The 17,113-nt window shown below is 48.3% G+C and overlaps 1 protein-coding gene across 1 annotated transcript in view; it reads right to left on the reverse strand.

The window, feature by feature from the left end:
* LOC121853164 (basement membrane-specific heparan sulfate proteoglycan core protein-like) overlaps positions 1-14,985 on the reverse strand; it is a 476,204-nt gene extending 461,219 nt beyond the window's left edge. Inside the window, exon 1 of the mRNA XM_042347127.1 lies at positions 14,757-14,985. Coding sequence (XP_042203061.1) covers positions 14,757-14,849 — 93 coding nt within the window. The 5' untranslated portion in view covers positions 14,850-14,985. The remainder of the gene's footprint in view (positions 1-14,756) is intronic.
* Positions 14,986-17,113: the final 2,128 nt, after the last annotated feature.

Below are 17,113 nucleotides of genomic sequence, written 5' to 3' on the forward strand. Positions count from 1 at the left end.
CACTGTGCTTCTGACTCCCGCCTACTACCACACTTCTACTACCACCACCCACACCCACCCACACACGCCAAGCTGATTGTAGGGATGGGAGCAGAAGTGTGATGGGCGTGGGTGGGTGTGTGGGTGGAGGACACGCCTAGTCACTGCCCTACAACTCACACACTATATATTATCTTATGTGCTGGTGGAGGTTTGGTACACAACACGTCTCTCTCTCTCTCTCTCTCTCTCTCTCTCTCTCTCTCTCTCTCTCTCTCTCTCTCTCTCTCCATTCTTCGCATACGTCACACCTCTAAGGCTCTCCAAGACGCTCCACGTATAGACTCTAAGCATTTATAAGTACCTGTAATAGTCTGGCTAAATTAACTGTTTAGAAGGACTTAAATGACCTCAGGTAAGAAGGGCTTTGTCCCTTGGTTTGTTTGTCTCTGTGTAAGTTACAACCTTACACACACAGGGGCCAAAAGTTCTGCCACACACACACACGAGCCGAAAGTTCTCTCTGGCGTACATCTCACACACACACACACACACAGGTGAGGCGGACACGGGCCCAGGTAAACACTCCCAGCATATCCTCCTCCTCCCCCCCCCCCGCTCACTGAATAACCAAACATTGTGACCTGCTTCTCACCGCCTCTCCACCAGCATCCTCCTTCGAAGTACTCTCTCTCTCTCTCTCTCTCTCTCTCTCTCTCTCTCACATTTCATTCCCTCCAAAGAGTGACACAACTTAGCTACAGCCGCCACCAACCATCACTGAGACGGTCTTACTCCCCTAAATACTCCACACTGGCAGGTTACTACTTTGTGTTTAGTTAGAAGTGTTTTAAAGTTCTCTATTTTTTATCAGTATATGGCACGAAGCCAATACCCACATACAGTGTCTGAGTAATTATCCGTAACGAATGGCTTCTTGAAACTTTCCTAATGTGAGGTGAAATTACCAACCCCCCCCACCGATGTCGCTTCCTTAGAGCTTTATTTCTCCTGGTTTAATGAGGCAGAGATCCCTTGAACATAACCCCGGCAATGTGAGGTAACTCTTGCTTGTTGACGATCTGACCTAACGCACAGTCTCACCGGATAACTGTTATGTGACTGTTTTAAAACGAGCTGTATAACCTTTCACGTCAACCACGGTCACAAGTTATGACTGGTTTCGACGCAATGTGATGAGTGTTGTGCCAGTCAGAAACAACCGGTTGCCACTAGTGAGAGCCAGATGGTGCGTGGTGTTGACACACCCTCACCCTCCACAACCTCCCACGTCCGCCACAACCTCGCCCACCACAACCTCCCTCGTCGTCTACAACCTCCCTCGTCCGCCACAACCTCGCCCACCACAGCAACCTCCCTTGTCGTCCTACAACCTCCCACGTCCGCCACAACCTCGCCCACCACAACCTCCCTCGTCGTCTACAACCTCCCTCGTCCGCCACAACCTCGCCCACCACAACCTCCCTCGTCTGCCACAACCTCCCTCGTCGTCTACAACCTCTCTCGTCCGCCACAACCTCCCTTGTCCGCCACAACCTCCCTCGCCCACCTTCCATAATCTCCCTCGCCCTGAGCCACCAGCCTCACCCTCCACAGAAAGAAAACATAAATCCCTCCTTATACAGTCAGCCTCGCCGCCATGAACTGACCATGACGGGTGGATGTGCCATGATTGCTCTCTCCCACCTCCCTCCCCAAACCTCTCATCTACACCCCCTCCCCCTCAGCGGTCATGAAGGAGGTCGACCGCAACTTGGGTACACAACCAAGACGGGCGAATACAGGCCGTGTACAACAGCTTTCAGTCTATGTTTTCTGCAATAAAACTCAAAGTCTGTTAAAAAAATATATTTCTAAAAATGTTATAATGAGCAGCACAGCCCCGGCGGCCATGACTCAGGACAACACAACTGGTTCTTGGCCCTGGTCATGTGGACGGCGGCCAGTTCACCATTATTTCCACTCCACTTCTTCTTTAGTGAACACAGTAGGTATTCTTTTACTTAGAAACTGGAAATATAATAACGTGGCCGGTCAGGACGTGTCTTTAACCCCCCCCTCCCCCGCGGCCTCTACCACACAACTACAGTAAGTCTCAAGACCAAAAGAAAATGGCGAGGAAACTGCGGCTCACGAACTACCGACCCTGACCCAGCACCTACAAGGGAAAAACCCAAACTACCTAGTACCAGGGGAGGGGGGCGGAGGAAACGAGAGAACTGAGGAAAGTTCCACCTACATAAACACCAACAGATACTCACGCTAAACTCATTAATCCACAAGTAAACATCTTCGTTGATTTTTTTTATCAAGCGGAAGAAGATTTCAGGCCGTCAGTCACAATTACCTAATAAAAGTTTACATTTTATTCGATTCAACTTAAAAGTTTTCCAGCGAGATGTTAAGTGTGTGTGTGTTGAGGTCTCCCGCTAGAGACGATTTACCGCCAGGCAGCATCCACCCGTCTTCCCTCCCCCTACATCCGACAACACCCACCCGTCTTCCCTCCCCCTACACCACCCAACACCCACCCGTCCTTCCCTCCCCACACCCACCCAACACCCACCTGTCCTCCTCCTTCCCCCTACACCACCCAACACTCCACAGTCCTTCCCCCTCCCTACACCCCACCCAACACCCACCTGTCCTTCCCCCTCCCCTACACCACCCAACACCCACCTGTCCCCACTCCTCCCCTACACCACCCAACACCCACCTGGGTCCTACTCCCTCCTCCTACACCACCCAACACCCACCTGTCCTTCCTCCCCTACACCACCCAACACCCACCTGTCCTACTCCTCCCCTACACCACCTAACACCCACCTGTCCTTCCTCCCCCCACACCACCCAACACCACCCGTCCTACTCCCTCCCCACACCACCCAACACCCACCCGTCCTTCCCTCCCCCCCTACACCCACCCAACACCCACCCGTCCTCCTCCCTTCCCCTGTACACCACCCAACACCCACCCCTACCTGTCCCCTGCCACCACCCAACACCCAATCTGTCCTCCCCTACACCACCCAACACCCACCGTCCTCTCCTCCTCCCTACACCACCCAACACCCACTGTCCTTCCTCCCCTACACCACCCAACACCCACCCGTCCTACTCCCTCCCCCTACACCACCCAACACCCACCCGTCCTCCTCCCTCCCCCTACAAGGAAATAATCTACATAAGCCTACAAGTTGTCCCCAAAACGAAGAGAAACGTCTTAATTACTTTCTATCCACATAATTCGTTAACCTAAAAAAATAACAACGACATAATCAGACATTTCACAGTTAGTTAAAAACGATAAACTACGTCAATTAAACTTTTAAACAGTAACTTTGTAAATACATAAATTAAACAGCTACTAAAATCCATTACATTTCTACATCCCAGTAAACAAAGAGTCACCAGCTGGTCAGGTAAGGCTGCCCTCCTCTCACCCATCTGGGGCTGGCAGTACTGGTCAAACATAACATACATTCACCCAATCAGAGCCACCAGCCGTGTCCCGCCACCTGCTCACTCATTTGAGGATATCGGCGTGTGAAGTATTACGTATTCGTGCAATTAAGGCAACTGTGTCCTCCCATTGGTGTCCCAAGACTTACATCAAATCACTGGAAAAAACAAACAGCTCCCAGATTATATATTTTTCATGAATGGTCCTAACGCGCTTTCAGATGGCAAGAGTGACAGTTCTGTGCCCTATTGACGTTGGTAAAGGAGAGCAACTGACAAATCGCCGCTGCTCGCTCTTGTAAAATTCCCGGAACCATTCAGCAGCCTCGACACACAGGGTTACCCAGAACATGTACAGAGTTGGTCGCCACCCCTGCCAGCCACCGCCCCAACCTTAACATCCACCTAACACACCTCTTGATATGGTGGGTGGGTGGGTGGGTGTGTGTGTGGGTGTGTGTGTGGGTGTGTAAGTCACGGTGAGAGTGAGATGGAGGAACAAACTTTCTCTTTCATTCAGTCAGCAAAGACGTTCATAGCTCTAATTAACGCCCGTTTTTAAATGGGTGAGTAAAGGGAGAGGAAGGAGACAACAGCTGGGTGGGGAGCATCTCGGGTAGCCGCCGCCCACACCACCGCAAGAAACCAATAAAAACAAAGAAAAAGTGTTGGGTACACTTAAGGAGATGTGTGGAGGAGGTGGGGGAGGATGAGGAGGTGGGGGAGGCGAAAGACATGTGAAGGAGGTGGGGGAGGAAGAAGAAATGTGAAGGAGGAGGAAGAGGAGGAAGACATGTTAAAGGGGTGGGGGAGGAGGTTGAATACATGTGACGGAGGAAGAAGATAAGGTGGGGCTGGACAGGCCAGGGTGTGGATCATATCATATGAGACCACAGATCAGACATCAACCCACACTAATCTAACCTATATATACTGTTAATGAATATGATGCAGTCCTTTGTGTATGAACCTCTGTCCTGCGTGGCAGTAAGAAGTGATACCATCCTCAGTGTCAAGACTTGACTGAATTACTCAGAATAGGCAAACTGTACTCCAAGCTTTGTCAATAAATTTGTTAAACTAAAAAACTTGTGAGACAGATGGTAGCGTGAGACTGACACACTGCTGGGAGACTCCCCCAGTGTTGCTGCTGTACACTAGTGAAGATGGTGCAGCCTCCAGACGTCCCTGGCAAGTTCACAGTTGAATGTCAAAATGGCATGCTGCAGGATATTATTACAAGGCCAAACATATTGCACTGTGAACAAGAACAAACCACACGACTCGAGGGGAGCATGACCTACTTACTGGCAGGAGGGGTGTGGCAACATGTATGGCTCAGTTCCATGCAGGTGTCCACGCACACACCCCCCCCCCCCTATATATATTAACCTGGGTTCCTCTAGTTCCAGGGGCTATTACCCAACATGACATACCAGTACAGTAAGTTGCTGGCTGTGATGGCCCTCTGCCAGCCATTAACTCGACGCCTTTAATAACTGACATTAATATTTGTGAGAGTATAACATAATATCGTAACAAAGTAAACAAAAGTAACAAAGGAATGTGCTCATCTTAACACAGCTTATTGACTTCCAGAGGACAACTCTTTTATTTGGACCAGTTCAACACCTCCCTGCTAATAATTCTGACCAGCACTTGCAACATTTCAATGTAAATATTGACACCTGCTGTTGACTCATCACCATGTTTGCTTGTTACTTAGCGCTGGCACAAGCACTGACAGTGATCGACAAGTCTCAAATCCAACAGCCGTCTTAGTGAAGAATATTCAGACAGTGACATTATCCCATACCAAGAGGAGCACCATGACTTGTTAAGTGACGCCGTTAATGCTGAAAACCTGTGGCCTTGAGCGTCCTTGAGTTACAGCTGCTAAACACACATCCAAACATTCATCCATACTGACGGACAAACGTACATAGTGACATGCGCTGTACACACACACACACACACCAAACAACAGATAGGGTTCGGTGTGACAGTAGAGAGCACCAGTAGAGTTCTACGTCACCACTATATCTAGACATGTCAAGCTGCCGCACCCTGACACCCACACCCTCCCTCCCCACGCCAAGACCCCCGCCGGCCCACGCCAACTGTGTCCTCGCACCCACCCGCCCAACTACACCGACACCATTACACCCTCCCTCGCCTCCTTTACGCCCACCCTTTATACGCCCCACATCCTAATGTTGTCTTCCCCGCCCACCCACACCCACGCCTCCTCCACATAAGGTCCACCTCTCTCCCTCAATATCAAGTAGCTTTATATTCTGAGCTACGTGAGAAAACAAGCTGCTGCCTCGTAACTATTGCAGCAAGAGGCCGAGTCGACCACTTGGCACCTCACCCCCCGTCTTCCTTACTCGTCTCAACCCTCGAGTAAATCTTAAGCATTTGATTCATTACTTACACGTGTTTTATATCAAGTGTTAAAGGAGTCACCCACAGCGCTGCTTACTTCACGCATGAGTCTTGTGAGTGACATATTGTACATCTCTAATTAGTCCTTGTAACACTGAAATCAGAACTCGTGAAAGATCTATCATTCTCAACACCTTGGGGAATCTAAGGGGTTTTTAGCAGCGTACCTGGAGGGGAAAGACCGATTAATACTGCTCATTTGCTTGTTCTCATTGTTATGCATAAAACAGTTAAAATGGTATTTCTCTATTGTTCCTTTTTTCAGTCAGGACCAAATGACTGTGTAAACGTTGAGGGCAAAGAACACATACCCACACCCACGTAGGGGCAGTGAACACGTACCCACACCCACGTAGAGGCAGTGAACACGTACCCACACCCACGTAGAGGCAGTGAACACATACCCACACCCACGTAGAGACAGTGAACACATACCCACACCCACGTAGAGGCAGTGAACACATACCCACACCCAGGCAGGAACTACGTTATGTATGCTAGGTGACACATGATAAGCTCGTGATACCGAGACTCGGGTACAGGAATGTCTCAACAACTCCCACAAAGCCTGGAGGACTGCTAATCCTCAACAGCATCGAGAAGGACGACCTACTGCTGGTGTCGGCGTGATTTCGGTATCCCGTTACAAATGACATTCAGGCTGGAGGAGGATAAGAAGAAAGAGGATGTAGAGGTGTGGCGAAAAGTGCAGATGACAGCGGAGTGAGGAGAGAGAGTGAGAGAAGGAGGCAGGAGGGAGAATGCCGCGGACCACATTCCTCCGTGGCGCGGGACTACCCACCCACCACTACCATGTGTTACTACTCTCCCTCATCCACTTCCCTCCTCCCAACATCCACCACCACCTCTATCATACACTAACTAACTAATTACATCGCCATAATTGGTTTAAATGTGTATCATCTCACGTAATATTTAACCTTACTCGTTACAAACACTTCTGGCGTTTCCTAACTACGGAATAAATTTAAGGACATGAACAACTTGAAATAAAGAAAAAAATTAATGGAGCAGATGGTCATGGAAGCTGAAAAATGTACCAACTTGTGTAAAATGATACGCAACTGTAAATGGTGTAGTGACTGACGACGATGAAGTAGATAAATGTTCATTAAGCCCCCAGGACTCACAGTCCCCCCCCCCCCCGTATCCAGTTTCCCTCTTGACCGCCCATTCATCTTCATAATCTGTGATCGCTGATTGTGTGGCCACATTTATCACTGGGGAGGCTCCTGGTATATAAAAATTAACACACCACATCCTGGGTTCTCAGCGAGGAGAGTGGTGGCGGTGCAGGCCGTCACACTATGCCCTGCCCTGCCCCGGACCTAATACCCATACTGACCTCTATTTTTACTCCCCGTTGGTACATCTGCATCACCTCGCTGTGTATGATGATAAAATATTGAATATACACACAAACTTCTTTTAATACACCTACATAAGAACATAAGGAAGTATAAAATGGAGGAAACCGCAGCGGGACTATTGGCCCATACTGGGCAGTCTCGTTTACACCAAACCCTATGGCTCATACCGTATATCCATCCAACTTATGTTTGAAGCTATCCAGCGTATTCGAGTTAATGATGAGGTTTGTTAACTTGTTCCACTCGTCCACTACTCTATTTCCAGTCCAGTGTTTACCTGCCTCGCGCCTAAATCTAAATTTGTCTAATTTAAAACCATTGTTACGATGGACTTAGTTTGTCCTATACAATGCCCAAAGATTTTGTACCAAGTCAATGAACCAATCCAGTAGTGGTGTCAGGGAGAGGGTAGTACTGATGGTGTCAGGTAGGTCAGTAGTGGTGGTGGTGGTATCAGGTAGGGCAGTAGTGGTGGTGGTGTCAGGTATTTTTTTATTTATTTATTTTTTTATTTATTGGGCACCCCCCTACATCCTTGTGTAAGGTGAAGCGCAGAAGCGTTTACAGCGCCCAACAGGGAAGCATGCTAAGTTCATGCTTGCCTTTGTCTTATGAGTTAAGGGCGTAGAAGCCTGAAGAGTCAAGGGCGTAGAAGCATGTGGTGTCAGGTAGGTCTTCCCATTGTCAGTGGAGGTTAGCGAGGGTGAACCTGGAGATGAGTCAGGGTGTCTACTGCCACCCGTCAGCCTTGAGGCACCCGTCTGAGAACCTCCTGTTAACACGGCCACTCCTCCCTAAGTGAATGGCAGTGGTCACAAAAATACAGTAGGTTTTCTATTCCTTGTACTGCCAGGTGCCGTGTTGTCCGTGTGTGTGTGTGTGTGTGTGTGTGTGTGTGTGTGTGTGTGTGTGTGTGTGTGTGTGTGTGTGTGTGTGTGTGTGTGTGTGTGTGTGTGTACGCGCGTTTGTGTGTGATGTTTTGCCCAACAGTATACAATTAACTGATGAAAGTGTTTTGCCTACACTAATATCCCCATAAGGAGTAAAAACAAAATACTCGCAGGCCACCATACACACCAGGCAATTGGTAATTTCATACATAACACATGCGAATGAGGCAGCAGCAGCCCAGGTCGTCGCGTTGGACAAGGATTGAATGTTAATCGCCGCCATAACGCCCACTCGTTCCCACACCCACACCCACACACCCACACCCACACACACACCCACACACACACACACACACACACACACACACACACACACGAACATATACTTGTCACTGATGGATGTAGCCAAACCTTCACCATCAAGGAGCCACAAAGCATCGCCGACAATGTCAACAAACTAATGATATTCCAAGTTTAAAGTCAGGTTTATGTACACACCGCCATCGTTAACATTAAAAGAGTATAATCGCTGTGGCTCCCATGTTTAATTGACTCCCAACAACACATCTGACAATATATATAAATGATCTTTGTAGGTATTATTAGTCTGAACAATATATAAATACGGTAACAACAGTGCCTGCATATCCACGAAGTTAACCGTCAGTGCTGAGGAAGTGACGCTAGAACATTGTACTGGTTGGTTGATAAGGCGCTTCCAGAACATGGAGGAACATAACCGATAACCTCCTCTACAATTTACATTCTAACTTTTTTCCCCACAAAAGTTAGTTACGATAGCTTGCAAATTACAGTATGTTCTTTAGGTAACATAGTGCTGAGGTTCCGTGTGCGGGGTTCCATCTTATATCTCACTTCAGCTGTAGTCAGCATAGTGCCGCCCTAAGGTAATCCCCGGGGCAATGACTCCACTGTGACACACTTGCTGACCGGAATGAAATGAAAAATCAATCCGAAATGAATTTAAATTAACTGTAATATTGTCAAATAATTATAAATAATACTTAATAAATTAGTAACAAGAGCTTGAGGTAAATAATATTCTATTCTCATGTTCTACGAGCCTTTAATACTGCCTGGGTTATCGTCAGGTTTTGTTTCATCAGTCACAATACTCTAGCGGCAGCCCCTAGACATGGCGTTTGAGGGGGTGTGTGGAGCTGGATTACAGAGGACACACCACTTGTCCCATTTATCAGGATTAAAATAAAGACATGCAAAGTGTGTCGATAAGCCAGCAAGGCGTGGGTAGAGGTTGGTACAGCCCCCGTAAAACGAGACTATTATCATCAATTGTTAAGAGTAATTTATGGTTTGGTTATCACGTCTGTCAAAGTCTTTTAGCTGATAAATGGATCATTAAGTCATATTTTCATGATATAAAGACAAAATATTACCCACAAGGTCAGGTGTATAGCGCATTAGGCCGGTGTTGACCTCTGGCCTCACAACACTGCCAGAGTTGTGTGGGCCACTGATACAACAACTGACATAAACCTGTTAGTATCCTTCATAATAATATATAAATATAACATATTGTCAACACTTGGCAACATCAACGCTGGCTGGGTCGGAGAACTGCCCACGTTATGAGAACCACAGAGTCAAGGACAACCTCCTACAGTTGTTGGTTTAATTATCGTTCAAGTTCCTCAATGTGTTCTGTAAGGCGCGTCAGATTATAGCTTAACAAAATTTCGGGTTCCTCTATAGCCACGCAGGCCATTTTAACAGTGAACTATAGAGCGAAGGGCAGGAAGAGAGGAACACAAGGCGGCCATTATGAGAAGTAACTAGCCCAGGTCCTTCACCCTCACCCACCCTTACTGCACTCAATATGGACCACCTGGTATGACACGCTAAAACTCGCGTGTTCATTAACTACAGTCTATCTAAACTAAAGCATCATCCAACAACTTCCAGCTAATTATCCTGCCCCTGACTACAGACAGGGTAGTTTTCGGTCCTGTCTGACTTTCTCTCCTAAACCAGAGGACAGGTTTGTGGATTTGTACCAAACTTGAAGGTTTGTTCAACATACGCCAGGGTCCAGGTAGTATTCTTTCAGTGAAAAATACGCCGAAATTGACCAGCGTTACCATGGTAACGATTCGCGAAATAACGGACAGGGTTTTTGTGGTTAAAGAAAACGATGACAAGAGACAGTCTTCAGCAGTGACTAGATTAATATATTTACAGTAATAGCATCACTTGTTCGATAATCATCCTGCCATGGTAACGGTTGGTGGGCAAGGCCTGCAGCCGTTCAGATGTTGTTTAATATCATCTATCCGAACCTGACCTACAAATTCCCTGTTAAACGTCTTGTAGAAGGGTTACATAATCTCCAAATTGAAATATGTCAATATAAATAATTATAACACTCCTGTCTTACCTAAAATACCAAGAGAATATCCTTATTTAGCATACTGTAGATCACTGGTACCTGGTAAAATAAGTATATACTTATCCATCAATGACGCCCAAATTCTGGGCCTTTTATGCAACTTTTTGTACTATCGTCCACAACATGCTGTACTGTACATGGCTGCACAATAAACTAGCTCTGAAAAAGCTGATCTACACTACACACCTTAATGTCCTACGTCACACTCCACTGTGTACACCACTAAAATTCCCACACCACATCCCTATACTGTGAGGCACCGAGAGGTGGTGGAGGGTTAGCGGGGCTGGGAGGTGGAGTAGTCTTAATAATGGCGCTACACATGGACGGCGGCCACTAAAAATGCTGTAATTGGTAGACGTATATCCTTGTGAGGCACCAGTCAGCCGTGGATTCATACGGTATGTATAGGTCCTCGTTCCCCTGTTGTATAGGGCCATGGAGTGGAGCGAGGGCCGGATAGGGGGTGGGAGGACGGTGCTTTCGTCTTAACACACACACACACACACACACACATATATATATATATATATATATATATATATATATATATATATATATATATATATATATATATATATATATATATAAGAGGTAAGGCCATCACTAAACACAGTTACAGATACGCCTCAACCTTTGGTCGTCATTGTCTTATCTTAAGTACAGTGTTAAAAGACTAAGACGTTTAGACCAATGGTTCCCAATTTTACCACAAGACGCCCTCCCCAATTTTGTTAAAATCAAATTAATCAACTTAATCAATTTTAAACCTTTTACTCGAGTTTATATTACATGCCCAATACTTGCCAACAGTGCATGACAGTAAAGTGACCGACCACTCACCCGGCTAACAAACTGATCAGTAGCGAAGATAGAGTAAACTCTTAATGATCTTATCTGTGTATCTCGTGTATTTGGGGAAGGTTGAGACATACTAAGAAAAAATAATGTTACGCGCCACCCCCACCACTCCTGTACCAACCCACCCTCTGCCACCCACCACTCCTGTACCAACCCACCCTCTGCCACCCGCCACTCCTGTACCAACCCAACCTCTGCCCCACCACCTGTACCAACCCACCCTCTGCCACCCACCACTCCTGTACCAACCCAACCTCTGCCCCCCACCACTCCTGTACCAACCCAACCTCTGCCACCCACCACTCCTGTACCAACCCAACCTCTACCACCCACCACTCCTGTACCAACCCAACCTCTGCCACCACCACTCCTGTACCAACCCAACCTATGCCCCCACCACCCTGTACCAACCCATCCTCTGCCCCCACCACTCCTGTACCAACCTCTGCTCCCCACCACTCCTGTACCAACCCAACCTCTGCTCCCCACTCCTGTACCAACCCAACCTCTGCTCTCCACCCTGTAACCCAACCTATGCCCCCCCCACTCCTGTACCAACCCAACCTCTGCTCCCCACCACTCCTGTACCAGCCCATCCTCTGCTCCCCACCACTCCTGTACCAACCCAACCATCCTCTGCTCCCCACCACTCCTGTACCAACCCAACCTCTGCTGCTCCCCCACCACTCCTGTGCCAACCCAACCCCCCCAACCTATGCCAACCCCACCCAACCCAACCTATGCCCCCCACCACTCTGTACCAACCCATATGCCCCCCCACCACTCCTGTACCAACCCAACCTCTGCTCCCCACCACCCTGTACCAACCCATCCTCTGCTCCCCCACCACTCCTGCACCAGCAACCTCTGCTCCCCACCACTCCTAACCCATACCCCACCACTCCTGTACCAACCCATGTATACCACCCTGTACCTCTGCTGTACCACCCAACCTGTTGTATCTGGGTTTGGGAATCACTTTTAAGCATTAACCTGAAAGTTAAGGAGATGACCTCAAGACCATGTCAATATCCAGCAATGAAAGGACAATAATCATACATAAAATAACATGACATTAAGGGGAGGGGAGGGGTGACACTACACGAACAAACTCGCAGGACCGACAAGTACTGTATACAGCGAGAAAGTACTGGGTGAAACAACGATGAGGTAAGCCGCTCGAACCAACAACTCGGAAAATCTAAGACATTCAGATTTTTTTATTTTTTTTTGGTGGCAGCTATGGTTCTGATGATGTAATCGCACATAATGGGAAAGTTATATAACAATATAGTCGTAACTAATGTATTATGTCGACTCAAAAACATATACCTGTACAGTGAGTTTCCCTCCTGTAAATAAGAGGTTATCAGGGTCTTGCCAAGGACCCGTTGTGTAAACTATTAATTTATCAAAAATTGCATATCATTTGCAGGATTATTTCATACACTTGAATTACGAACACAAACATCAAAATATCCACAATCCCCCGCAACAGGTACAGTCAAATGTGATTTTCTGGTAGCGAAGAGCCAAGACTCGGGTAATGGCGCCCCTGCCTGGGTAGACGACGATATCACAGGCCGCCGGTGTGTTGTGAAAGCCCCTGCCCGTTATAGTGAAGGAGCCCTGCCAGACGACCTGTATACATGTTTGGTTAGAGGTGAGGGAGGCAACACTAACACTTATCCTATGTATCAGTAAAAGATGAGAGTGGAAGGAGAGGGTGGAAGGGAAGACAAGTGGAGTGGTGGGGCTGAGGGAGAGGATGGGCGGGCGAGAGGGAAAGCCGGCTGGGCGGTGTTTGGTGGGAGGGGGGAGTGTTAGGCCAACAGTGAAAGAAACATTGTTGAGGAACACCGCGGCCAACCCTGAATACGACTGTTTGTTTGATAGCATTGCCAGGAGCACATGAGACGACCAGAACCTTGGCTGTGTGTGTCTGCAGTGTGTGGTGGGGTGTATAAGAGTGGTGGGTATGGGTGTAGTGTATGTAAGAGTGTGTGGGGTATGCAAGTGTGGTATGCACGAGTGTGGTGGGTATGCACGAGTGTGGTGGGGTATGCACGAGTGTGGTGGGGTATGCACGAGTGTGGTGGGTGTGGTGGGGTTTGCACGAGTGTGGTGGGGTATGCACGAGTGTGGTGGGGTATGCACGAGTGTGGTGGGGTATGCACGAGTGTGGTGGGGTATGCACGAGTGTGGTGGGGTATGCAAGAGTGGTGGGGATTTGCACGTGTGGTGGGGACATGCATATGTGGTGGGGGAGCACGGCGTGACGGTGATTCTGCTCGTGTGGTGAGAACATGCACTAGTGTGGTGACGAGTGTGGTGAGGATATGCACGAGACGAATGTGCACGGGAATACGAGTGTGGCGTGGGTGTTGAGAAATGAGTGTGGTGACTACAGTATGTGCACGAATGGATGTATAAGGATTGTGTGCAGCAGAGTGTGTGGGGTAGGCGGGCGTGAATGGGCTGGCGGGACCACAAACACCTACACTCTCTCCTCCTCTAACTCCGTGCACACATCTACACCTACTCCCATTACACTGTACACACGTGTACACCTACACCCACAACACCATACCCACACACATGTACACCTATACCCGTTAGATGTACACCTATCCCAGTTGCACTGTGCAAACATGCACACCTGTTCCCATTATACTGTGCACACATGGACACCTACACCCATAACACTGTACACACATCTACACCCATTACTCAGGGAGGGAGGGAGAACAACCTTCTTGGACTGGTGGATAAACTCTAACATAAAACACACGAACACTTTTCTGAACAGATAGGGAGAGTACAATAATGGTGTCTGGAACACTGAGGATCTTTCAGCAGTTGTGGAGGAATTGTTCTGGCGGGGAGCTAATCCTTTATCTTGTAGAAGATAAACACATGTAACGTGACAGTGTTGCAAGGTGGGGGGCATCACGGCGCCGGCCGGCCAGTGCCCTATACCCCCCCGGGGGCTGCAAGGTCCGTTCCTGGTGGCCGCGCCCAGCCTCAGGAGCAGAGTCTGGGCGGGTCGGCCGGCCACTGCTGCGCCTGTTGACATCACCACCATTCTCGCTCTCGGCTAAACATTGCCACTATTTGAGCACAGTCAAAACACAGACCCAAAAAATTCTTTGCTAATATGAAGCGGTAAAATATGGCAACGGTTCATGAGAGAAAATAGGTCAACTAAGGCGCGACAGCCTCCAGCCACTGTGGCAGAGGAGGCTAATAAAGAAAGCATGGATGTTTAATATTTACCTGATTAAAAGCGGTGGTTAGCGTGGCTGCGAACAGACACACTACCGGGAGAGCCACAAGTAGATGATGTATGACAGTCCTGGCGACCATCATGATGCTGATGGTCACTAAGCTTTACTCTAGTGTAAAGGTTCGCTCTCACTGAACATTCACGACTGGAGAAACACTCGGTAAGACTGTAGGAACACGACCCCAACGAATGGCGGTCGCCGGGCTACTAACTGCTGTGGCCCGTCCGTCTATGTCTGGGAGGCGCTGCTGCCCGGAGATGCCACATCTCACCAGCGCCTCACTACCAGCGCCTCACTACCAACGCCCACACACACCCACTCCACTATCCCAGTCATATACAACACCAAAAACGTCAACAGACATTCCTAAAAATAATGCCCTGTTTTCTTATTATTTCATGAGAAAGAAAAATGTTGAAATGTTGAGATAAGTAAGGGGTATCCAGTAGACATATGCACGGTCATGCCTTCCGGCAACTACCACGCGGGCGGAACCTTACAGTTCTTGCCGTTCAACCACATGCACTCCTTGTAAACATTTGGACCCACAGTAAAAAAAAATTAAATAACAATGAATGCTGGAATAACAATAATAATAAATCAGTTAATAATCACTGGCTGATGTAAAATAAATTTATAAATAAACAGCCAATCATCCAACCAGACGCTCTACAAAAAACTTGTCAACAATCGTAATTCTGTTTCTTATAATTAATTTTTTTTGTGATTTGTTATTTATTTATAAACATGAAGGTGTTGCCATTAAAATTACCTCGTACTCGAAGTCAATACAAGAGAGAGATTTAGATACAGTAGTTATGAAGATGGTTATATATTCAGTGTAACTACCATGCAAGTTTACATTGATTCTGGATACAGTATAATAGACAGTGTAGAGGAACACTTAATAAATTACTCACTGGCAACTTCTCACACTGTTGATCAACACCATCAGATATTACAGAGGTTAGAGAAATTGTTAAGGTGACAAGAACAAAACACCCTAACACACACCCTTTCACACACTCACACACCCTAACACTCACACACCCTCTCACACACCCTAACACTCCTACACCTGAACACTCCTACACCCTCTCACACACTCACACACCCTAACACTCACACACCCTCCCTCTCTCTTTCTCACACCCTAACACTCCTACACCCTCTCACACACTCACACACACCCTAACACTCACACACCCTCCCTCTCTCTCACACACCCCAACACTCCTACACCCCTCTCACACACTCCACACACCCTCCTCTCTCTCTCTCACACACACCCTAACACTCCCTACACCTCTCACACACCACACACACCCAACACCACACACCCTCTCTCTCACACACCAACACCCCACACCCCCTCTCACACACTCACACACTCACACACCTCCCTCTCTCTCTCTCACACACCCCTAACACTCCTACACCCCTCTCACACACCCACACACCCTCCCCCTCTCTCTCACACACCCCACACTCCCTACACCCTCTCACACACTCACACACCCCTAATACTCACACACCCTCCCTCTCTCTCCTCACACACCCTACACTCCTACACCCTCTCACACACTCACACACCCCTCCTCTCTCTCACACACCCCTAATACTCCTACACCCTCTCACACACTCACACACCCCAACACTCACACACCCTCCTCTCTCTCTCTCTCTCACACCCCTAACACTCCTACACCCTCTCACACACCACACACCCTAACACCCACACACCCTCTCTCTCTCTCTCACACACACCCTAACACTCCTACACCTCTCACACACTCACACACCCTAACACTCACACACCCTCCCTCTCTCTCTCACACACACCCTAACACTCCTACACCCTCTCACACACTCACACACCCCAACACTCACACACCCTCCCCTCTCTCTCTCTCTCACACACACCCCTAACACTCCCTACACCCCTCACACACCTCACACACCCCAACACCTCACACACCCTCCCTCTCTCTCTCTCTCACACACCCTAACACTCCTACACCCTCTCACACCTACTCACACACCCTCCCTCTCTCTCTCTCTCACACACCCTAACACCCTACACCCCTCTCACACACCTCACACACCCCTCTCTCTCTTTCACACACCCTAACACTCCTACACCCCTCTCACACACCACACACACTCCACACACACCCCAACACTCACACACCCTCCCCCTCTCTCTCTCCACACACACCCTAACACTCCTACACCCTCTCACACACACCCCTAACACTCCTACACCTAACACCCTACACCTTAACACCCTACACCCTCACACACCTCACACACCCCCACCACACACCCCTCTCACACACCCTAACA

This window comes from Homarus americanus, unplaced genomic scaffold (assembly GCF_018991925.1).
Source record: "Homarus americanus isolate GMGI-L3 unplaced genomic scaffold, GMGI_Hamer_2.0 scaffold32871, whole genome shotgun sequence".
In the NCBI taxonomy this organism is placed as follows: Eukaryota; Metazoa; Arthropoda; class Malacostraca; order Decapoda; family Nephropidae; genus Homarus; species Homarus americanus.